The sequence below is a fragment of the Erinaceus europaeus genome, chromosome 11, assembly GCF_950295315.1.
Source record: "Erinaceus europaeus chromosome 11, mEriEur2.1, whole genome shotgun sequence".
Taxonomy (NCBI): domain Eukaryota; kingdom Metazoa; phylum Chordata; class Mammalia; order Eulipotyphla; family Erinaceidae; genus Erinaceus; species Erinaceus europaeus.
This window is the reverse complement of record NC_080172.1, coordinates 73,682,069-73,707,048: the sequence shown is the minus strand read 5'-3', so window position 1 is coordinate 73,707,048 and position 24,980 is coordinate 73,682,069. Positions and strand designations below refer to the sequence as shown.

The 24,980-nt window shown below is 37.8% G+C and overlaps 1 protein-coding gene across 3 annotated transcripts; it reads right to left on the bottom strand.

Annotated features, from left to right (window-relative positions):
• On the bottom strand, nt 1-23,037 carry CDC7 (cell division cycle 7). Of its 3 annotated transcripts, none has more exons than XM_060202061.1 (12): nt 22,902-23,037; nt 22,049-22,237; nt 15,291-15,374; nt 13,150-13,285; nt 10,598-10,691; nt 10,368-10,510; nt 8,909-9,158; nt 8,201-8,296; nt 7,242-7,420; nt 6,286-6,368; nt 4,320-4,469; nt 1-1,638 (listed from the first exon to the last, which is right to left on the bottom strand). In XM_060202061.1, the coding sequence occupies exons 2-12, from the start codon at nt 22,161-22,163 to the stop codon at nt 1,244-1,246; spliced, it is 1,725 nt and encodes a 574-aa protein (XP_060058044.1). In that variant the 5' UTR covers nt 22,164-22,237; nt 22,902-23,037; the 3' UTR covers nt 1-1,243. The 3 variants fall into 3 exon arrangements, with proteins under 3 accessions (XP_060058044.1, XP_060058043.1, XP_060058045.1); XM_060202060.1 differs by lacking the exon at nt 22,902-23,037 and adding an exon at nt 22,524-22,665; XM_060202062.1 differs by lacking the exons at nt 8,201-8,296; nt 22,902-23,037 and adding an exon at nt 22,524-22,665.
• Between the last annotated feature and the right edge of the window lie 1,943 nt (nt 23,038-24,980).

Below are 24,980 nucleotides of genomic sequence, written 5' to 3'. Positions count from 1 at the left end.
TATGAAAAGATAACTTTATTAAACTTATGAATTCAAGAACATATCAGTTTTTTGAAAATAGCAAAAACATAGCAGATCAAATGTAACGGTTTAAATATACATATATTATATACAATATTTCACAAATAATAGATGTACTGACTGCTCAAAATAACAAAATGAGCCATCTGTGTCCCTCGACTATTTCTATATTCTATGACAACTAAATGGGAAACTTCTCAAAAACTTACCTTTTCCCATTCATCCCCTTATTTCCTACAGGAAGCTTAATATGCTGTCAATGGCAGACATCATTTTGGAATATGGTAATACACAAACTTATATTTTTAGTCCTTTTCTACTCTGACTACTTCGTTGTTCTTTCACTTTCCAACCCACTCAAGATTCCAGTAATCATCCTTCTGAGAGCAGAACCCACTTAGTCAAAACAGAGATTTGTTGGTCCAGGCGGAAGAAAAATTCACAATTCTCAAGGCTGTGTTCCCTTTTCCTTTTCGCAGCTACCTAATTATACCTAAGATGGTGTGCAAACATTCAGATAAAGAGAGAAGTATTTTGGACTACCAAGCTTTACCCAAGTCCCCAACTATAAACATTTATAACAATTAATAAAGCAAATGAAACTGTGGAAAGCATTATATAATTCTGAAGAATGCATCAGGCCACTCACACAATGCTTTCACAAAATACTTTAAAATAAAATCCAACTTTAGGTGACATCTGCCACTACTAGTTACCAACATTTCATTAATTCTTTTATGTTGAAAGGCATATAACATTTGCCTCTAGGAGAGAACATTCTTTATTAGTAGACTGGACGGAGGATCAATACCAGGATGAATTTTCTCTAAGTATACATGTCTCATAGCTCGTCATAGCTCGAAGAAACCAATAAACTGAGTTTTTTACTCAGTTAATCCCTATCACACCCACTACTTTTAAGACTTGTACTCAACACTGGTGTACACTGGCCTAATATTGTTCATTTGTCTGCAAATGGCAGGGGCAAGGAATTAGGGAAACCAAAGGTCTGTTTCTTCTGGGAAAATCTGACCAAAAGATCATGTTCTTAGTACAAAAGGGTAAGGCATCTTATTTTAGTATCTGCCACAAGAGTGCATACTAAAATTTCAAAATAAATTACTCATTTTTGTCCTGGGAGTAAGGAGTTACGGCTACCCAAATACTTTTATTTTACCACCATTTCATCCCATACACAGTAGCAAACACTAAAGAATGATCATCACAAGTTCATGTCCTTAAAAAATGGATGCAACAAAGCTTCTTCTGCTGTAATTCTTGAAGTTGGATTTAGATCTAGAAGTTTGTCAAGCAGGTCATAAGCTTCATCAGGTACCTCATCCCAGCCTTCTAAATTGGTAGTACATGAATCATAATGACCCCCGCAGCCATTACTATCCTCTTTACAGAATGAGTTTTCCGAGTGCTGAGTTTGAGATGTTTGTATGAGGTGAGAAACTTTCTGGTCAGTCTTCTCTGAAAAATTTGGGTCTTGACAAGTAGACCTTTGCATATCGCCTGTTAATCTGGAAGCATTTGCATTTATACCCCTGAGCTTCTCACAGAGTTTTCGCAGGTCCTGCGCTGGAACTTCTTTGCTGCATAATATTGACTTGCCTAAAAGAAAAAAAGCATTTGAGTAAATCAACTCTATCAGAAGCCTCTTGTGAGAAATACATAACTCTGTTTTTGCATGTACTTATATTTGAGTATGAGACAGAATCATGTCCTATATTTGTGTTTTATACTACATAGTTAAAGGCCAAACTATAAAGTAGAAGACATTATGTAGAAAGTAGTGGGTTAGTAAGCTGAGGACTTGCTTCGCTCTGCCAACTTTTCCAGCTCCATCATAACCTTCTATACGGCTTTAAATTTTTTTTTTAATTGCCACCAGGGTTATTTCTGGGGCTCAGTGTCAGTACTATGAATCCACTGATGCTGGTGGCCATTCTTTTCTTTTCTCTTTTGGTTCTGTTTTATTGGATAGGACAGAGAGAAATTGAGAGAGGGAGAGATGGAGAGGGAGAAAGACACCTGCAGACTTGTTTCACTGCTCGTGAAGCAATCCCCCTGCCAGGAGGAGAGTGGGGAGTCAAACCTGGGCACTTGTGCATGGAAATATGTGCCATTTAACCAGTTGTGCCACTCACTGCCTAGCCCCCTCTTTCTAAAATCTTTTACTCAGTAACAACTCCAGTACCCTCTTCCAAGCTTCTAGAATGCCTCTGACTGTATTTCCTGCTTTGGCTAGGATGCCCCCTACTGCCCTGTGTGTCTAAGATACTCTCAATTACATTACTACTTAAGTTCAAGAATGACCTCTTTGAGACTCAGAATACTGATGATTTTAAGTGTCTATTGTATCCTGTGAAAATCTCTATTACTATTTTTTGCTATCCTGTATCCTAGCCTGTACAGATAAAACAGTATCTTGGCTACTAGACTGAGTCCTTTGGAGATAAGGGAATACTTTACTCACCTCTGAATTTCCAAAGTCTAGATAATACCTACAGGGTCCTAAATTATCTGTTGGGCTCAACAAAAAGACATCATTCATTTTCTCGTATCTTGGTTCAAATGCATCCTTATATACCTTGTTCTTGACCAACCTATTCAAAGTAGCTGAGTCCGTTTCATTCTCTTTATTCTTCCTCACTACCACTTACCTGACAGTACAGTTGTTTTTGTTTAATTTTTTTTATATTTATTTTCCCTTTTGTTGCCCTTGTTGTTTTACTGTTGTTGTAGTTATTGGTGTCATCATTATTAGAGAGGACAGAGAGATAGTTACTGTTGTTGATATGGATGTCCTCATTGTGAGATAGGACAGAGAGATAGTTGTTGTTGTTGTTACTGATGTTGTCGTTGTTAGATGGGACAGAGACAAATGGAGAGAGGAGAGGAAGACAGAGAGGGGGAGAGAGAGACACCTGCAGACCTGCTTCACCGCCCGTGAAGCAACCCACCTGTAGGTGGGGAGCCAGGGGCTCGAACCAGCATCCTTATGCCGGTCCTTGTGCTTTGCGCCACATGTGCTTAACCTACTGTGCTACCGCTCAAATCCCCCCCCTTTTAAAAATATTTATTTTCCCCTTTGTTGCCCTTTTTATTGTTATTGATGTTGTCATTGTTAGATGGCAGAGAAATGGAGAGAGGAGGGGAAGACGGAGAGGGGGAGAGAAAGATAGACACCTGCAGACCTGCTTCACCACCTGTGAAGTGACTCCCCTGCAGGTGGGGAGCCAGGGGCTCGAATGGGATCCTTATGCCAGTCCTTGCGATTTGCATCATATGCACTTAACCCGCTGTGCTACTGCCCAATTCCCAGTACATAGTTCTTTACCTTCCCTACTGGAATTTAAAAGCTCCATTAGGACAGAGACTCAGTAATAGTGCCTGACACACATAAAATTTTTGAATAGGTTAACAACCAAATCAAATCTAGGTTTTTAAAAATTATGTAGGTTTTTAAATCATCTTCTCAGCAGAATTATTATCAGACATGGACAATAATAAGTCAAGCAAATATTGTAGATAATTGTATATTATTTTTGCCTTATATTTCCTCCTAAAATAGAACTGTGGCTTTCAAGAATGAGTAACAGAACATACAGATTTCACGGGATTATATGGGCTGTTAACACACAATCTATATTTGGATGATAAAAAATTATCTTTACATATTCCAATCTAATGAATGAGTGAATTAAGATAGAAAGAAGGAAGGAGTGGGTTGGGAAGGGTCGGTGGTGGCAAACTAAACAAATTGTCAAACCCCAAGTCTGTTAAGGTTATAATATGCCAGTCTATTTTTACTTTAACTGGTTATTTATTGGTTAGAGATGAAGTGAGAGGGAAGGGGGCCACGGAAAGGGAGTGAGAGAGGCACCTGCAACACTGCTTCACTATCTGAGAAGTTTTCCTCCTGCAGGTGGGTATCAGGGCGCGAATCTGTAACATGTGTGTTCAACCAGATGTACTACCACACAGGCCCTCCACCCATTTTTACTTTTAAACCTATTTAAGCACACTTCCTTTCACTAGAAAATTATAGTTAGAGGAGAATAAGTCATATGGGTTTGCTCCTTAATTTAGAGGCCAAGTTAAAGCCATGAAGTAACTGTGTGGTATATCATTTCCCCAAATAGTAGATAAACCTAAATTATATTTTCACATGACAAGAGAGGAACCACTAGTGAAAGAAAATTAACTTAAAAACATGTAAGCAAAATATATTTTGTTGCAGGATACTATGTGTCATATGTTGTTGATTCCATAATATAAAAACTGCTCACCAAAAGTTTTAGCAGCCTGGATAGTTTCTGTGGATCCACGAATTGTCATAATCTGAGCCAAAGCAGTTAAATCATCACTTGCTTTATAAAATGGATATCGTCCACTAAGTAAAGAAAGGAATATGACACCTGCAGACCACATGTCAATTGCTGTAATGGAAAAAAAAAATCACAAACCTATCATATTATCAATAGATTTAATCTTCACTATGCATTTGAATCACCTTAAATTTTTTTTTAAGTTTTCTTTCTTGAGCAACATGTTAGTAAGTTTAAAAGAAAATGCCATCATTCATTAGAAAGCACTAAATAAACACGCATTTTACAAGATCAAAAGAAATCCAAACATAGTTGTGAAAAAATATGGGTATTATTGAAGAACTATACATCATGGCAGTGAAAGTGAATTGTTTTTTGTGAAGAGTATCACACATCAGAAGCTTTTTTAGCTAGCTGCTAGCTAGCTCTTTTGCTATAAAAAAATTTAATTTCCAGAGTTCTGGTACTTGAAGATCAGTTTAGTTTTACGCTAATAAATTCACTTATTTCTTCTCCTTCTCTCTCTCTTTAAATAATGGCCACATTTGAGAAAGAAAACAGAGTAAAATTCTGCTATTCTATAAAGTGTTGTGGATTGAACACAGGACTTCATACATGCAAGGCAAGCACTCTAGCTCTGAGCCACCTCTCCAAACCCTCTTTTTCTTTTAGGAAAATCATCTCTCCTATTTTGTTTTACCCTCACCATCAAGTTATTTGCTTCCCATCCCTTTAGCTACTGTTTCATCTGCCTCTCTTGATCCCCTTTGTACCTCTGCCTGTTCCTTCAATGAATTCTCAGTGTCTGGGCCCCCTCCCCTATAAAATTAATCAGTTAATCAATCAATGAATTAATTAATTTAAAAGTTAAAATGATGTTCCCTAGATTCTGGCTCCATGACAACTTTTTAAGATTATAGACATATTTCTTTTTCAAAAATATTTTATACTGTTTTCAAAATAACAAATGGGCAAACATAAAATGTACTTAAGTTAACAAAAAGTACATTTTTTTTGCCTCACAAATATTATGCTAACAATGTTTCAGGTAAAATTATCTTATAAATAGGGCTGCGGAGATAGCAGAGTGGGTCACACAACAGACTTTCATGCCCGAGACTTGAAGGTCCCTTATTCAATCACAGGCACTACCGTAAACCAGCACTGAACAGTGTTTTATTAAAAAATAAATTAAATAGATATATGTAATAAATAGATGAGAAATATGCAGAAAAAGTAGGGATGGAGGTGGAGGAAGCACCAAGATTAAAAATGTTCATAAACCTTTTTTATGAACATTTATCTCAAAAACTGGACTGCAACACTGCTAGCACCTGTAACTAAAGGCAGAAGAGTGAAATAATAGACAGACAAAAGAAAAAATAGGTATCATGAAATGAAACATACCTAAGAGAATCAATTTTAGGGAGTTGGACGGTAGCGTATTGGGTTAAGCATAGGTGGTGCAAAGTGCAAGGACCAGTGTAAAGATCCCAGTTCGAGCCCCTAGCTCCCCACCTGCAGGGGAGTCGCTTCACAGGTGGTGAAGCAGGTCTGCAGGTGTCTTTCTCTGCTCCTCTCTGTCTTCCCCTCCTCTCTTCATTTCTCTCTGTCCTATCCAACAACAATAATAGCAATGACAATAATAACTATAACAATAAAACAAGGGCAACAAAAGGGAATAAATATTAAAAAAAAAAGAAAATCAAATTTAATTTAGGTCTTTAAATTGAATTTTAATTTAGATCTCTCTTCAGATCATTTTACTGAGGGGAATATAATGGTTCACATAACAGCTGTTGACACGTGGGTATTCATCTCTCCATATTAGCTATTTGTAAAGCTCTATTATCCCAAACTTAGGTCCTTGGGGATGTGTGTGGGGGAGGTGGGGGGTGGTAGTGTCTCTATTTCTACTGCAACATACCTGTAGTTTGATTGGGGCACTTTGTCAAGACCTCTGGTGCTCTGAATCCTGGTGTACCTGCCCTTGGTGCAACCTGCTGCCTCCTACGATGATGAAATAAGATTTTTCTAGTTGTGTTAAAGTTTAAGATAAAAAAAAAAAAATCAACTTAATTCACAGTAGGATTTGTACATGCTGTCTACGGCCATACCACCCAGAACACATCAGATCTCGTCTGATCTTGGAAGCTAAGCAGGGTCAGGCCTGGTTAATACTTGGATGGGAGAATCTACTACATGTGTAAGTAAGTTATTATAGAGCAAATAATCTAGTGTAAGGCAAATCTAGAATTTGCTTCTATTGCCCACACCCCCACCTCCACCCCCACCACACACACTGATGCCCACTATGAGTTATATTACAGAGAGGTTTTAAGTTAACTACCAGGTTTAAAATGAAGTATGAGATAGTAAGAACCATTGACAGAGAAATAAAATACTGCAAGAACTCAGAGACAATCATTTTATTCCTGTTTGAAATGATTAATTACTGACAGGCTTATTCAGGAAAGGTTCATGAAAATCCTTCAAGAAAACCATCTTGAAGGGAAGGAAGGAATTTGTGCAGAGTTGGAAGTGCGAATAAGAGAGGAGGCCTATTTGGTTCAAGTTATTCTACGCTGGCAGGATTTTCTTTAAGGTTACATCAGTAAGGAAATGTTCAATTCTAGCGCTCTAATATAGCTAGCCCCAGACCAAAAGTCTTTGTGTATAGTAGCTAATGCATTTTCCAAAGAGCAGATACATGCTAAATAACTATAGTTGTCATTTTTAAGGTACTGCTCTGTGTAAGTGCCTAAGTAGTTTACAGAACAACTTACTTTCACACTTACTAAATCAATTGCCTGCAAAATTAACAATTTCTAATCTTGTCTAGCAGTATGCTCATGATTTTATAGCCCCATTAAAAGACATTACCTTGAAAGGCAAATACTGCAAACTTTATCTGTTGCATAACAATCACAGGTCAGGCTAGCTGGGCAAGAATTGGCAGTTTTCCTCACTGCACCACTACTTGTGACTTTTGTAGAAAGAGCCTTCTTTTTTGTTGCTAACTTTCTAGATAGTACATCTACCGTCTTCGACTGCTTCATAATCTGCAAAAGAAAAGTTACATTATCTATATTGATGACATTAAATAAGATGCTCTCAAATACTAGTGTGGCTTTTGCAGTAATGGATTCTGAGTCCAAATTAAACTGTAAACTGTCTACTAAAATATTGGGTTGTCTGAAAAGCCAAGATGCAGTTTTGCATAAAAAAACTTTGTTTTCCTATTGAATAAACATTAAATTTACCAATCAGTCCTACTTTGCTAAATATTTGACTCATATTTTGTTAGAGCGGTTCCTGATGCCACAAAAGCATAAAACAGTTTTGTTCTAGTGTCTAACTCCATTTCAGAACTGTAAACTGCACAATTACTCACCAGTTTTAATCTGTTATTCATGCTATCTAGCTACTACAGGGTATAAAAATTTCAACCTAAAACTATTTATATTGATAACAATTATGTAAACATTACAAACATTTTTATGCTACCAAGTTTCTGTCAGAAATGTGTTAGCTGTTGGGAGCTATATTCTAGTCAATAAGAAAAAAAAAAAAAGGCTCAGTGTTCAAACTGTTCCTCCAGAGAAAGCAATAGTAATCAACTAAGCAAAAATGAATAAAAAATTTTCACCAGAAAAGTTCAGGAAAAACCTGAAGAAAATAAGTATTGATTAGATGCTCAAAGTAGTAATGTTAATATATTCTGCCAAAGTAGAACTCTATTTTTAAAAACTTACTGGTTAATGAATGCTAGTCTAGTCATTCCCTAAATTCTCTTGAGTATATAACTGACTGTTGATTCACTATTAAGCTACATTACTTACTTTCACTGCAGGGCTCTCATGTGAAATGGAGCTGTGTATATTGAAATTTCTTTCTCCAAAAACAGAGCGCTGGACAGAAAGGCCTACAGATCCCTCCTATAATACCAACAAAAAACAAGGAAAACAAGGATTATATCTGTAACACTTTCTGCCAGCTGTACTCTGCCATAGTTTTGAAAGAGTTAAGTGACATGAACAAAAACAGCTGCATCCAGGTCATCCTCAAGCACCAAAACACTTCTGTGAAAGAAAAATCTAGACAGAACCTTTAGCACCCATACAATGTTATAATAGCCCACAAGTATATAACTAACTAAATAAATAAATAAATACACCACCTGCATGGATGTTACATTTTGCTGTGCAGCTAAAATGGAGATAGACACTTTAGAATTTCTCCCCTATGACTAGTGCTTTCTTTTAATTTACCTAGACTATAACATGCAGGGAATTTTATTAGATTTCCATTTTTGTTATATAATGCCACTGTAATGAGAAGTACATTATAAACCTACCAAGTAAATTTCAGTTTTAAAATCAGCCATTCATTAAAAACCTCAGTGCAAATTTAATCATCTGAATACATAACAAATGTAAAAAACAAAAAAGCTTTTAGTTGTAAGTATAATCTATTATTATAATACCTCCCTCTGTTAGATGAAAGAATATATCTAAAACCATGTTAGTACTTAAGAAATAAATGAGAACCTTTCCATCTTTTCCTTGTTTATTCTGAATTTGTGCATTTGTGTAGGGCCTTTTAACAGAAGTTTTTGTGATGGGCTGCTGATCCAGCTCCTTAGATGTTGCTGGGCCACTCAATGAAATCTTGTTTCCCGAGATTACATGAGATTTAGTTTGTGAAATTTCCTGCTGAGCTTCAGACTGCACAAATTTGAGAAGCTCAATTTTCGTATCATGGGTTCCTTGGGCCAAACCAAAGTCTACCAAAGCATACCTAAGAAATAAAAGTAAGTGTTTTTACTTCTTTTAAACAAGTAAAGCTTAGTTACATCATAATATGCAAATTCTTTGGGGGATGGATTAAAATTTTTTAGAACTGGGAGGAATACTGTAGCCTATTAGAGCATCACTTTGTATTCCCTAGAACCCAAAGGACACAAATTCAATTCCAGGTACTACTTTAGGCAAAAGGTGAGCTGTGCTCTGGTGGCCCAGTGACCCCACACCCCCCCATAGTACAACTATACCTCAATTTTAAAAACAATTTAAAACACCCCTAAAAAAAAAAAAAAAAGAGTATTTTTATAGACCAAGTAAAATTTGACAACTAGGACTGAAAATTAAGAAATGTTCTATTCCCCATACAGAAAACTAAATCTTTTCTCCCCTTTTTCATGGCCTGTGTTAACAAGCAGGTAAGGAATACAAAATTTAAGTCTAATTCTTTGTTCTGATGGTGGTAGAAATGATATCATAGCAGTTATTTTTTAAATGCACATTAAGTTTAGAAGAAAAATTAAAATGGCTTCTAAATTTTTTATTAAATTAAGGAGCATCAAGGAGACAGCATAATGGTTATGCAAAAAAACTTTCATTCCTAAGGCTCCAAGGTCCCAGGTTCAATCTCCCTACATCACCATAAGCCAGAGCTAAGCAGTGCTCTGGTAAAATAAATAAGTAAAATTAATTCAACAAATGCCAGGAATGAAGGTACAGTCCCACTCTTACCATACTCAATATGATCAATCCACTATATAAACAGCAGTGTTTATCTTCAGCTTACAACCCCTCCCCCTTCTGCACACTATCCCTCCCCTCCCCCCCACTCAAGCCAGAAGTCACAAAAAAGTAGAACTTTAGAGCTAAGAGAGGAAATTTGACTATCATGTAGTCCAGTCACCTCATTTTCTAGAAAAATGAAACCCTGAGATAAAATAAATGTGCAGGATTAAACTTTTTAGGCTTCTTTCTGCTAAATACTAATGCCACTGGGCCATGCCACATGTAATGATGCTTCACTAATACAACTTAACTTTCATGTTCATAGCAGTTCCCTGTCCAGGAACTGGACACCAGGAAAATTAAAAAAAAAAAAAAAAAAAAAAAAAAAAAAGATCTGTATAGGTCTATTGTAGTATGTTGTTTGATGGAACCCACTGCATAAATTTAAAAATAGTATTTTTTGGTAACTTCACATACTCACTTTTTCAGATGTCTATTATATAGAAAATTGCTGGGCTTAACATCACGGTGGACAATACCAAACTGATGAATACGTTTCAAAGCTTTGAATAAATTAAACATGTATTCCCGTACTTCTTGAAAGGAAAGAGAATTCAGAATATCCTAAAATAAAGTTATAAATAAGGTAATAAAAAATCAGTTTCCATTAAGTATGTAGCTAATAAAAATTCAAGAAATCTTAAGACCTACCAAAAAGGACTCATGCTCCAGATATGGCATAGCAATAACCACATGGTCATTTTTCCTAAAGCAGTATTTAACTCCCATGACATTGTCTTGTCCCCTAGTGGAAAAATTCACAATGAACTTTAGAGGAAAGGTCAAATGAACTGAAACTTTCAGTTTTTCTAAATACACAATCCTTGTAATGTTCAAATAATTCTAATAACATTAAACCATCATCATATAGAAGAGCACACTTTTTTTTCCTTTTTAAAATTTTTCTATTTTATTTGATAGAGAGAAACTGAGAAGGGAGTGGGAGATAGTGAGGAAGAAAAGGAAGACAGACACCTGCAGACCTGCTTCACTGCTCATGAAGGAACCTGCATGAAGGTAGGAAGCAAGGACTCGAACCCATATCCTTGGGTAATGTGTGCAATAGTAACAATGTTTAACTAAACTATATAAAACTTAAAAAAAAATAAGTGGGAGTCAGGTGGTAGCACAATGGGTTAAGCACAGGTGGCGCAAAGCGCAAGGACTGGAATAAGGATCCCGGTTCGAACCCCTGGCTCTTCACCTACAGGGGAGTCGCTTCACAAGCAGTGAAGCGGTCTGCAGGTGTCTACCTTTTCTCCTCTCTGTCTTCCCCTCCTCTCTCCATTTCTCTCTGTCCTATCCAACAACGAGTACAACAATAACTACAACAATAAAACAATAAGGGCAACAAAAGAGAATAAATAAATATTTTTAAAAAAACATAAAAAAGTACCAGTTACTATATAAAATTACTATATAATACAAATGTGAAATAATTATAGTTTTAATTGACAAGTGACAAAAATAAATAACAAGAATGAATTAACCAAATAGTACTAGACAAGACAGTAATAACATTAAACTTACTGAAAAGCAAAAACAGAATATTTAGTAAATATTCACAACATGATGCAAATTCTGCTCTACACATTTTATATCCACTAGCAAATTCACTTATCTTCACAACAATCATACTAGGATAAGGCTACCAGTTCCTTCCTCAATTTTTACTAATAAAGAAACTAAGGTACAAAGAGAATAAGAAATTTTTCCAAGATCACTAAACTAGTCAGTTATGAAGCGAGGATCTGTATCCAAGTAGTCTACTCCAGATTTCCTCTAACCATTATGCTATAATATTGCCTCATAAAAAAATTAAGAAAACAATGTAGACTATAAACAAAACAAACAACCTTGTACAAATCAGCAAAACCACTTATTAGTCCAAATGAAAACTAAAGTGGTTATTGGATGTGGATGAAAATGGGGAGGGGGTGGGAAGAATATAGAGTGTTTTTGGTGGGTTAACACTAGAACTTAGCTTACACACATACAGAAGTATAAAGCTATACCTCCAAAATTTTAACTATTATAAATCATCATTAAATTCATGAACAAAATACTTAGCGACACATATGAATTAGCATGGTAGAGAATTTGAGGATGGTTACTAAGTTTCTGACTTGAATATCTGAGTTGGAGGTAGTGCCACTTGCTGAAAAGGAAAGAAAACCAGCTGCTGTAATAGATTTTGAGAGTAGAGAAGCAAAGCTAAGATAAACTGAAATTTAGATTTTGGCATATTGTATCTGAGATTTATTAGGTACCCAGATGAAAATGCCACATAGGCAGGTATATTTAAGTATAAACTTGAAAGTTAAAAGACTTGAGATTACAGACTTAGGGGAATCAATTATTACTTATTTAAAGCTATTTGGAAATAAACTATACTACTTAGGGAAGAAAACAAGATCAGAATCAAGCACTGAGGAACCCCAACATTTAGGGACCAGGTAGAAGAAAAAGCTGGCAAAAAGATATGGAAAAATAAAGGCCAAATAAGGCAGGAAAACAACAAGTCCTATGGCAGGATGTAATAAGGCAAAAGACGATGGTTCAAAATCATGAATATGTTAAAATATGTTAAATGTTTCTAGAGTTTTATGTGAACAGAAATAGAAACTGGTAAGATGGAGGTCTTAGGTTGACTCAGTTTAACACAAAGAAGAGCAGTCACACTGTGTGTATAATAGGAAGAAAGTGTGGACGAGAAAACAGTATGTGTAGATAATTTTTAAAGAAGTCTAACTTTGAAAGGGACCAAAGTAATGATGGGGCAGTTAGTAGAAGGAAAGCAGTACATTTCTGTATAGAGATAGGAATGACCTAGCAGAGAGACAGCAATAAGAATGGTGTGAAGGATAGTTTGTTGGTCAAAATAAAATGTGATGAGGCTGCCAATAGCTAGGAAAACATGATTTCACTACATCGTAAAAAATACCTAAACCATGGAAGCCAAAGTATATGATTTGGCAGGGTGATTAAAAAACATGGTAACAGAACAGGAAGTCAAGTGGAATCACAAGGGAAATCCACTCTAAAAATAAACATACATCCAACTAAACGTTTCAAAGTTAGAGGATAAATGCGAGCAAATTTTAAACATATGACTAAAGATGTTTACTTCATGATGCCTACATGTAAAGAAAAATCTTAAAATTACTGAGATAGTTCAACTAAAGTATCTTTAAATTGCTTACCCAGCCACTGTTAGACACTGGAGTTCTGCTGCAATTCTTATAGGATGACTTGTTGGAATTAAGTGTTTGAGAGCAATTTTCTCTTCACGTCCTACTTGTAACTGTGCAGTGGCTAAGTAAACAGAGCTAAAAGTACCTGTAAGACAAGTCATTATGTTTTTCAATATTTATTTAATCAGAACAGATACTAAAAAGTTTGAAATCCATAAAATTATAAACTATCAGCAATACCTTAATGACACTGAACATGAAGAGTATATTCTATAAATACAACTTATTTTTTAGTTTTTAATAAATTCTTGGCTGTCCTCAGTCCTTTAGTCTGGTATAATAATTTATTACAGCTCTGCATTATTTCCATGGTCATCACCATCTCACTAAGTATGTTTCCAGAATAATAACTGATCTCATAATTTTCAACATACTACATGTTACAAAGGCATTTAGCCTTAAAACATATTACATCCCCTTCTTGTGGGACAAGCCATCGATCTGTTAGGAGGGTAGCAGTGTTTTCCAGAACAAAGCTTTTGAATAACAACTGTATGTTAAAAAATGGTGTAAAGATTTGCTTCTTGGGGGCCCTGGCAGTGGCACACCGGGTTAAATACACATAGTACAAAGTGAAAGGACTCATGCAAGGATCCCGTTAGAACCCTTGGTTTCCACCAGCAGGGGGGTCGCATCACAAGTAGTGAAGCAGGTCTGCAGGTCTGTCTCTCTCCCTCACCATCTCCCCCTCGCAAGGATCCCAGTTCGAGCCCCCGGTTCCCACCTGAAGGGGGTCGCTTTATAGTGAAGCAGGTCTGCAGGTCTCTCTCCCTCTCCATCTCCCCCACCCCCACCCTTCTCAATTTCTCTGTTCTAGCCAATAAAAAATGGGGGAAAAAAAAAGGCCACCAGGAGCAGTGGATTTATAGTGTGGGCACTGAGCCCCTGCTATAACCCTGGAGGAAAAAAAAATGCTTCTTGTATCCACTAGGTTTTAATTTCAAATCATCTCATCTCTTAACTTCTCTTGACTCCATTGACCCAGCTTTTCTTATCTGATTTTTTTTTTTTTTTGGTCACCAGGGTTATTGAGGCTCAGTCCCAGAACTATGAATCCACAGCTCCTGGTGGCCATTTTTTCCCTTTTAATTCTCTCTTTACTTTTATTTATTATCTTTATTTATTGGATAGACACAGCCAGATAATGAGAGAAAGGGGGAGAAGGTGAGGGAGACAGAGAGACACCTACAACACTGCTTCACCACTTGTGAAGCTTTCCCCCTGCAGGTGGGGACTGGGGACTAGAACTTGGGTCCTTGTGCATTGTAACATGTGCGCTCAAGCAGGCATACCACCACCTGGCCTCCTTGTCTGATATACTCAGGAGCTCATGCTTGAATTTCCAATACTATATCCACTGTGCCACCTCCCAGGCTACAATTTAAGTTCTTACACAGCAACCAAAAGTTCTATATTTGTCTTTTCATTTCCTTCACTTCTGTCCACCAAAATCATTCTTCATTTCAATAACAAGGTTACCAGTCTTTCATTTGTATTTATCTTTATAAGCAGCATATTTTACTTTTATGATTTTGCCATGTTAGGCTGCAAACATATTTAAATATATAAAATTCTACCTAACTACAACACAGAGAGAAGAAAATGATCTGGTTTCCCTAAAGCAAATCTCCCCATCTGAATCTTAAACTTTTCATTTTTAGTAACTATCAGAGTTAATAAAAATATTTTAATGATATGAAGATTAAAATATAGCTGTTCATTTTACTATAAACATTTATTGTCTTGATCTTTCCAGAAGACAAAAATTGTTTCTGCAATTAGCAATAAATACATCTTAATATTTTTAAGAGGAGTATATATTTCAATGAGAAATAATGGAGTTCAGGTACACCTGGTTTAGCGCATATGTTACTACACGCCAAGGGCCTGGGTTCAATCCCTGGTACCCACCTCCAATGGGAAAGCTTCACCAATGGTGAAGCAGTGCTGCAGCTGTCTTTCTCTCTCCATATCTACCCCACCCCACTGCATTTGTCTCTGTCCTAGTAAAGAAAAAAGCAAACAGGAAAACAAAAAGTTATGAGGAAAAGAGAAAAATAATAAATATAATAAAGGATGCCCAAAATTACCTTCTCCAATTTTGTCCTTAATCTTAAACACATGACCAAGCTGTGGGACAGCTTCATAAAGCTTCTCAATGTCTTTTCTAATTCCTATCAAGGAAATGAGAATTTAATTACAATTCATGAGAATATATCTTATACTTTCAACTAAAAGAAACTCAGTGGGATAAATTCTATGAGGAACTCACATGTAACCTCTTAATCTAACAAACAGAATAGATAACATTCCAGAATCACACACACCAAATGTTCTACCATCTGGAATTTTATCTAACAGGTATTTTACCATTGTAGAGAATGTAGCAAAGCAAAAGGCCTAAATTCAAAAAATATCATAATTTGTTCTGTAATCACTAGATGGCAGGACAAGGATAAAATGCAATCTTGAAACAAAGAAACAAAAAATTTTACAAACTTGAAAAAGTTTTATGCATTGAACATTCACCTTCAGATTATTAAAGCCCTTGGGAATGTTATTTATTATTTTTTTTTAATGAAACTGTCTCCATTAACAACAGTATTCTCTATCCTCACTAGTGGTTAAATTGCTACTTTCAAGTAAATATAAGATCTTTACAAAAGTGCACGGTTAAACGGGAGGCTAAAAGATCCAGTGCAGTATTCAGTCCATTATATCAACTTATAAGAAACTGGTAAAATTTAAATTACCTTCATCTTTCCACTTCTTCCTAAGCAGAGTGGAGAAGGTTCATAAATTTTAATACATGAGGTCAGTTTAACAGTAATTAGAATAGTTTCCAAGATGGAGAACCTAAGTTTAAATCCTAGCTCCCCTATGACCCTCCCTGAACACACATCTTATTTTTTGTGAGACTTCGTTTCTGCATGTACAAATAAGGAGGTAGTAACAGTACCCATGCCACCGAGACACTGTGGAAATTAAATGAAATATATTTACTTTGAGAGACAGACAAAGGCAGAGAAAGAAGAGATCACAGCATGATGTTTCCTTCAATGTGGTGGGGTCAGGTTTGAGCCTGGCTAATGTATCTGCCAAAGCAACACATTATGTGAGCTATTCCACCCGCCTGTATACATTTATTTATTTATTTATTATATTTATTTATTTTCCCTTTTTGCCCCCTTTTTTTGTTGTAGTTATTATTGTTGTTGTTGTTGATGTTGTTGCTGTTGGATAGGACAGAGAGAAACAGAGAGAGGAGGGGAAGACAGAGGGGGAGAGAAAGACAGACACCTAAAGACCTGCTTCACTGCCTCTGAAGTGACCCTCCTGCAGGTGGGGAGCTGGGGGCTCGAACCAGGATCCTTACACCAGTCCTTGTGCTTTGCGCCACATGCGCTTAACCTGCTGTGCTACCGCTGACTCCCCTATTATTGCTTTTTTTTTTTTTTAAAGATAGAGGCAGGTGGTAAGGAGATAGTATAATGATTATGCAAAAGACCTTCATGCTTGAGGCTCTGAGGCCCCAGGTTCAATCCCCACTACCACCATAAACCAGAGCTGGGTAGTGCTCTTGGCTCCCAACCTTGTCTTTCTCATTTAAATAAATAAAAGTAATGATTAAGTAATTAACAAAAGTAAGAGAGAGGCAGATTTAATATGAACAAGAGACTACAGTATAGAAGCTTCCTTCAGTATAGTGGGGACCAAGCTCAAACCTGGGCTGTGCACATGGCAAAGCAGTACACTATGTAACCTATGTAACACATTTTTGTTTTGTTTTTTCTTTAAGTAACTAGTATATAGAAAACAATAATAAATGTGGCACTGATTTTTCTTTTTCTTTTCTTTTTTTTTTTTGGATGATTCTTGTTAGAGTCATGTTACTAACATTATGTCTTGGGAGTGAGCATGTGCCTTACCATGAGCAAGGCCCTGAGTTTAAAAGTCAGAAAGAAACACGTCCCCCACACCTATGGACATCTAATCTTTGACAAAGGGGCCCAGATTATTAAATGGGGAAAGCAGAGTCTCTTCAACAAATGGTATTGGAAACAATGGGTTGAAACATGCAGAAGAATGAAACTGAACCACTCTATTTCACCAAATACAAAAGTAAATTCCAAGTGGATCAAGGACTTGGATGTTAGACCACAAACTATCAGATACTTAGAGGAAAATATTGGCAGAACTCTTTTCCGCATATATTTTAAAGACATCTTCAATGAAACAAATCAAATTTCAAAGAAGACTGAGGCAAGTATAAACCTATGGGATTACATCAAATTAAAAAGCTTCTGCACAGCAAAAGAAGCCACTACCCAAACCAAGAGACCCCTCACAGAATGGGAGAAGATCTTTACATGCCATACATCAGACAAGAGGCTAATAACCAACATATATAAAGAGCTTGCCAAACTCAGCAACAAAACAACAAATAACACCATCCAAAAATGGGGGGAGGACATGGACAGAATAGTCACCACAGAAGAGATCCAAAAGGCAGAGAAACACATGAAAAAATGCTCCAAGTCTCTGATTGTCAGAGAAATGCAAATAAAGACAACAATGAGATACCACTTCACTCCTGTGAGAATGTCATACATCAGAAAAGGTAACAGCAGCCAATGCTGGAGAGGGTGTGGGGTCAAAGGAACTCTCCTGCACTGCTGGTGGGAATGCAAATTGGTCCAACCTCTGTGGAGAACAGTCTGGAGAAGTCTCAGAAGGCTAGAAATGGACCTACCCTAGGATCCTGCAATTCCTCTCCTGGGGATATATCCTAAAGAACCCAACACATCCATCCAAAAAGATCTGTGTACATATGTTCTTGGCAGCACAATTTGTAATAGCCAAAATCTGGAAGCAACCCAGGTGTCCAACAACAGATGAGTGGCTGAGCAAGTTGGGGTTTATGTACACAATGGAATACTACTCAGCTGTAAAAAAAATGATGACTTCACCGTTTTCAGCTGATCTTGGATGGACCTTGAAAAATTCATGTTGAGTGAAATAAGTCAGAAACAGAAGGATGAATATGGGATGATCTCACTCTTAGGCAGAAGTTGAAAAACAAGATCAGGAAAGAAAACACAAGTAGAACATGAACTGGAATTGGCATATTGCACCAAAGTAAAAGACTCTGGGGTGGGTGGGTGGGGAGAATACAGGTCCAAGAAGGATGACAGAGGACCTAGTGGGGGTTGTATTGTTATATGGGAAACTGGGGAATGTTATGCATGTATAAACTATTGTATTTACTGTTGAATATAAAACATTAATTCCCTAATAAAGAAATTAAAAAATAAAAAAATAAAATACTAAAAAAAAAAAAAAAAAAGACTGTCTGTGAGAGCACAGACAGTCCAGAGGAACGCCAAGAGTGTGTGGAGCAATGAACAGTGTCTTTCCTATTTTTCACCCTCTCTCTAAATTAGAAAATGAAATTTTACCCAAGAGGTGGTCTTTTCCCCACGGCTTCATGTGGTTAGTCTAATTGATACTGATTCCTCTGACACCCTATTTAGATAATACTCCTCCACTCCTCCCACTCATTACTCAGTCTTTGGAGTACTATAAAGTTATCCTGTGCATTTATCTGCTGTCTGCTTCTTCCCACTAGAAAATAAACTTCAGCAAGACAGGCTTCTGTCTTAAATGTGGTATCTCAGCATGTTCAACTAGTTAGAACAAGAGCTTAGCAGGTTTGTTGAATTAATAAATCATTACTATTATGCTCATTCAGACCTAAGGAAAAGTTAAGAAGTAAATAAAGTCAAAGACGGGGGCAGTAACCTCAGCATCACTCTAGAAACCAAAACCAAGGCCTGGAGAGGAAATTGGCTTTCTAGCAGTTATAGTTGGTACTGTCAATTACAATCTTTTCTAATGGTTATCAACTCCTGGAGCTTTAAATTCCAGTGTCACCAAGGCACCAAGATGGGTATAAAGTATGTCCAATTTGATATTACCTTTATTTGCTTCAAAATCACCATATTAACAGCTGATACTGAGATGCCATTTATAATTACTGTCAGTAAGTATCAAAATGTACAGAAACAGGTATCAGTGACCTGCAGAAATCAACAGGAGCATTTACATTTAACCTATAAGAACCAAATGGCAGGGGTCAGGGAGTAGCACAATGGGTTAACTGCACATAGTGTGAAGTGCAAGGACTGGTGTAAGGATCCTAGTTTGAGCCCCCAGCTCCCCACCTGCAGGGTGGTTGCTTCACAGGTGGTGAAGCAGGTCTGCAGGTGTCCATCTTTCTCTTCCCCGTCTTCCTGTCCTCTCTAGATTTCTCTCTGTCCTATCCAACAACAACAGCAATAGCAATAACAACAATAGTAATAATGACAACAACAAGGGTTACAAGGGCAATAAAATGGGAAAATTTTTTCATTTTATTAGGTAGCAGAAATACAAAATAAGTGATTCAGTATATTTTGTAACAATGTAAATGTTGTTTAAATATAATATATATATATATATTTCCCTCTCCATGAGACTGGATCACTCACTGCTCAGCTCTTGCAATTAGTGAGACCTGGGGTTAAAACCAAGGTTTTTCAGATCTTGTTATGTAAGCCTGGTGCTCTCATGCTGAGCTATGTCATTGGCCCCTGACAAAACTTCTTTTAATGGTATTCAGTATTCTGTTACCTCCCTACTGTTTATTTCCCTGTAGATTATTAGAATAGTAGCTTTCACCTGTACACAATGCTAGAACAAAGCCAGATTCATCTATCCATACACTCTGCCTAGTGTGTGACATCTATCTTAAGCTATACACAACACTGCCTTCAAGAAGCTTCAAGAGAAGTAAAACGGTTGAAGACAATTACTGGATGGTTTTGCTCACATGTGAAATTTAGAAAATTGAACATACGAACTCGCAAACAAAGAGAAGTAGTGAAACTGTCTCTAAAACTTTGTAACAACTATGGTGGAAATTGGCAGTGTTATGGCACAAAACTTTGGTGGTGAGTGCGTGTGGAAATATATATATATATATATATATATAATCCTGTAGTCTTATAATTTTGCAAACTGCTATTAAATCACTAATTCTAAAACATAAGTTCCAAGTGATAGAAGACAGTGCTAAATGATACAATGACTACTATTTTATTCTGTACAATGACTAATAATGGAAAAATGAACTGTAAAAAGCAGGTAATTGCAACAAAAAAAGGGAAAGACAGGATCCATGAAATTGAATAAAAAAGACATGTTAATATCAGGCTCTCCAATTTGAACGTGAGGCATCGAGTCTGGTACCCAGCACTGCATGTGCCAGAGTGAGGCTCTGGGGTTCTCTCTTCTTAACCTTTCTAAATTAATACATAAATAACATTTCTAAATACATAAAATGTGTGTGCCAGCAGTGATATACAAGATGGGAAATAAAAAAGTGAAAGCTGGAAGTTTGAGGTAAAAACTTTGTTGTAACTCAGGAGCAAAGTCTAAGGAAATGAATTCATATGGTAAAAGTGGCGGGGAGAAGAGACAATGCCATCCATGCATATTAAAAAGGTGATTATCACTGGGAGCATGATGGCACAGAACTTTGGTGGTTAAGTGTGGTATGGAACTATATACCCTGTAACCTTACAATCTTGTAAACCATTATTAATCACAAATCTTTTTTTTTTTTTAAGGAAGATAAAGATAGGTAACTGAATATGGGGACCCAAAAAAAAAAAAAAAGCAAAAACCACAATTAAAATCAACATAAAGTGTTGGGTGCAGGTGACTGGACTAATTACAGCCTTACCACCAAAGACATATGGAAGGGGACTCATTTTAACACCCACCAAACATGAGCTTAGAAGGGAGGGGTGGTAGGTAAAAAAAAATCCTGATGGCACAGGAATTTTCATGGTGGCTGCAGTGAGTTGTAAACACACACATGTCAAACCATACTGCTAAAATTGTAGTATTATAAAGTCCTTCTAAAACAGTCTGAGCTTCGTTTCAGAAGATAGCAGAAACATATAAAACCATTGTATTCTACAGTGGCTTAGTCTACTTTATACTAAGTATAGTCCTATAGGCAAAAGGTCAGAATCAGTGTTTTCTTCCCTTTTTAGATAAGAGACAGAGAAGCAGTAAAAGAGACCACAGTACTAAAACTTCCTTTGATGTGATGGGCAGAGCAACGCACTATCCAAGTGAGCTATTTCATCCACCCAGAGTCAATGGTTTGTGAATAAATACTACAAACACTTGGGACAAAAAAGGAAAAGAAGATGAAGCTATCCTTTGGGGGGGGGGGGGGCTCAGGTGGAACTCCCCTATTAAACTAGTATTTATAAAATGTATGTTGTGTCGCTGGCAAACATTTCAGTGTCAAATTCAGTATTGACCCTCTCTTGTTCATTTCAAGCTCTGCATTAGGGTAAAACCAACACTTCAGAAGGTACAGAGTGTACTTTCTTACTGCTATAAACATGTATTTTGTCAGTGAATTCTACTTTTGCATATCTAGATGAAAATCCCTCCACTGTTTGTACAATATGGTGAGAAGATACAAGAACATGGGCCTAGAACAAGAATTTCGTTTGTTTAATAACAAGGTTTGTGTTCTTAAACAATCACTCATCTTTCGATCCTAACATCTTCATCTGTAAAATGGCATCCTAGGACTGACTGCTGGGCTAAATCCTTTCTAAAATGCGAAATAATCCTAAATCTAGACCTTAAGAAGTTTTACTAATATATAAAATGTTCCTATATAGATGGATATATATGTATATATATGTACACATGCTAAGAAATTTTTTTTAAATAACCAAAACCACAGAATGTCTGTCTGTACATTATTGGAATTACGTACCTGATTTTTTAAAATTCTGCTCATATTTTTTTAATGAGCCATCCGCCTGCAACTGATCACACAGGGGAGAAAAAGTCACAGGCTCATCCATTTGAATCCCCAAAGATGCCTCCATCACATAACAGGGATGCAAGATGCCTCTATGGGGTCATGGTCCACAGCGGGTGCCAAGCAGCTATGACATTCTCACTGGAGCAGATGAGAAGTTGAAATCACACACTGGAACCAAGTACGTATCACATGACAACAAAAGCCACTGACCCCCCAAAGGAAGACAGTTAGTGGGGCCATTTCTAATTCCCTCTGCTTCACTCTCTCCTCGCATTTGAAACAGAGGCGGGGGTTGGGGGGTGGAGTGGGGCAACAGGGCCACTTCCAGGTGCGGGGACCCCGCCAGCAGGGGGGCCAAGGGCAAGGGGGGGAGACTGAGGCAGAGCCCGGGAGTCTGCGGGAGAAGTGGCGGGCACTGACGGACCACAGCGGGAGAAGCGACCAGCCCTAAAACACCGAGGCGGGAAGTCCTTTGATCACTGAAAGGGAGCGACCAGGAAGCTCGTCCAAAGCCGCCTGAAAGTTAATGGAAAACGGGTAAGACAGTGAGGACTTGAATGAGATGGAACGTGAGAAGTTCGGGCAGCGCGGCCGCCGGCTGCGCTGGGAAGAAGCTTCCGCCCGGACACTCACGACCCCGGGACGCTTAGTGCGCAGGCGCAATACTCTTCAGCCGCAGGTCCGCCGGGTGGCACGGGCGGAGAGGGTTACTGTCCTCTGCGACACAATGATAGCCACCATCCAAAATTCGTTTCTAATCCCTCACGACCCCTCGCCGTGGGACAAACCGTAGAAAACTCACGTTTTTAAGGGAATACGACTCCCGTGACTACCAAGTGCCTCGGTGACCGCCGCCAAGAGAGTTCCACCTAGTGTGCCAAATGCGCCTGCGCAACACTACCCGCCGCGCTGCTGCGGGGTGCTCATGCGCAGTGTAAGGCCCTTGTTCGCCCGGGAATCAGCTTCTGGGCGCCTGCGCAAGAGGGCTGGGTTCTTCCTGGATCCACAATTCACCCCACCCGAGCCCCAGGGTAGGATTTTAACCAAAGCATTGCTCAGCTCTGGCTTATGGTGCAATGGGAAATTTAACCTGGGACTTTGGAGGTTCAGGCATTAGGGTCTCTTTGCATAATCATTATTCTATCTACTCTCCCACAAATCTTTTTTTTATATTTATTCACTTTTGTTGCCCTTGTTTTTTTTTTATTGTAGTTATTATTGTTGTTATTGATGTCGGATGTCGTTGGATAGGACAGAGAGAAAGGGAGGATAGAGAGGGGGAGAGAAAGATAGACACCTGAAGACCTACTTCACTGCCTGTGAAGCGACTCCCCTGCAGGTGGGGAGCCGGGGGCTCGAACCAGGGTTCTTATGCCCGGTCCTTGCGCCTTTTTTTTTTTTTTTTAATATAATGCAGCGACAGGAAAGTGTCAAGCTCTGGAATTCTGACCTGTACTCATATGCTGTGACCACATAAACCTTTTAGCATTTTAAAAAATTTTTTTATTTATAAAAAGGAAACACTGACAAAACCATAGGATAAGAGGGGTACAACTCCACACAATTCCCACCATCAGAACTCCCCTCCACTGATAGCTTCCTTATTCTTTATCCCTCTGGGAGTATGGACCCAAAGTCATTATGGTAGAAGGTCTGGCTTCTGTAATTCCTACCCCGATGAACATGGGCATTGACAGATCAATCCATATCCCATCCTGTCTTTCTCTTTCCCTAGTGGGGTGGGGCTCTGGGGAAGCAGGGCTCTGAGCAAGCGGGTGTCCAGGATACATTGGTGGGATTGTCTGTCACGGGAAGTCTGGTTGGCATCATAGTAGCACCTGGAACCTGGTGACTGAGAAGAGAGTTAACATATAAAACCAGACAAATTGTTGACTAATCATGAGCCTAAAGGCAGATGAAGAGTTGGGGGGATCTCCGTTTTGTAGATAGCTAGTAGGCCTATTTTAGTTATATTCCAAAGGGCCGATGATTAACCTTTTTTTTCCTTTTTCTTTCTTTCTTTTTTTTTTTTTTGCGCTGAGCCTGAAACTTGATATGTAGGTAGATACAAGTTATTTTCTTGGGAGATGATGTCCTGGCTGGAAAAAGGAACAGAAAGCTGTATTAGGGAGGAGAGTAGCTCCCAAATATGGGAAAGGTGTATGAATATTGTTGACTGTAAACCCCATCGATTTGATCTAATCTGGTTTTGACTTGATCTGATCTGATTTTTTTAAAAATATAATCAGCGACTGGAAAGTGTCAAGCGCTGCAATTCTGACCTGTCTTCACATGCTGTGACCACACAAAACGTTTAGCCTTTCAATACATGAAAGCCAGTTTCTCGAGTGCCCCGCTTTTACTTCTTTTTTTTTTTTTTCAGTGAGTGTCCCTCTCTGTTGGAAAGTACAACTGTTGGTTGTTTTGTGACTATGTTCTCAGCAATGAGTACAGTTACAAGTGTATTTATTGAGTCTTTCACTGTGAAGCCCACAGGTTTCTAGAAGCTGAGGTTGGTGGAAGGGGGCCTTGAACAAGACATGCAAGTACCAACCCTTTATGAAGATAAAATTTCAATGTGCCAGTGGTAATCAAACTTGATCTGTATTTTTTCAGATGTTGATTGGAGCTCTGAGGGCATTAAAGCAGAAAAATAGGGAGTAAGTGGGGGTGGACATAGTCTTAAGGGGAAGACGACTCAGAACAGACCCAGTTGAGCAGATGATGAAAGATACTGCCAGGCAAAAGACAGAATAAGTGTATGGGGTAGGAATTAGCTTTGTTTGAAATGGGAAATTTTCAGAGCATCCACATTAAGACAAGATAAAAAAGTATACTCTAAAATCATGTCTGAGCATAGTGTTAACAAATATCAAGTACA

What these genes read in the sequence shown, in the direction of transcription:
- CDC7 (XM_060202061.1), bottom strand. Translation starts at nt 22,163, where the DNA reads ATGGAGGCATCTTTGGGGATTCAAATGGATGAGCCTGTGACTTTTTCT. An exon ending in CAGTGTCTAACAGTGGCTGG is followed by an intron (nt 10,692 to 13,149) that starts GTAAGCAATTTA and finishes TTTTTCCACTAG; the next exon opens with GGGACAAGACAATGTCATGG. An exon ending in ATGAGAGCCCTGCAGTGAAA is followed by an intron (nt 7,421 to 8,200) that starts GTAAGTAATGTA and finishes TTTCTTTTGCAG; the next exon opens with ATTATGAAGCAGTCGAAGAC.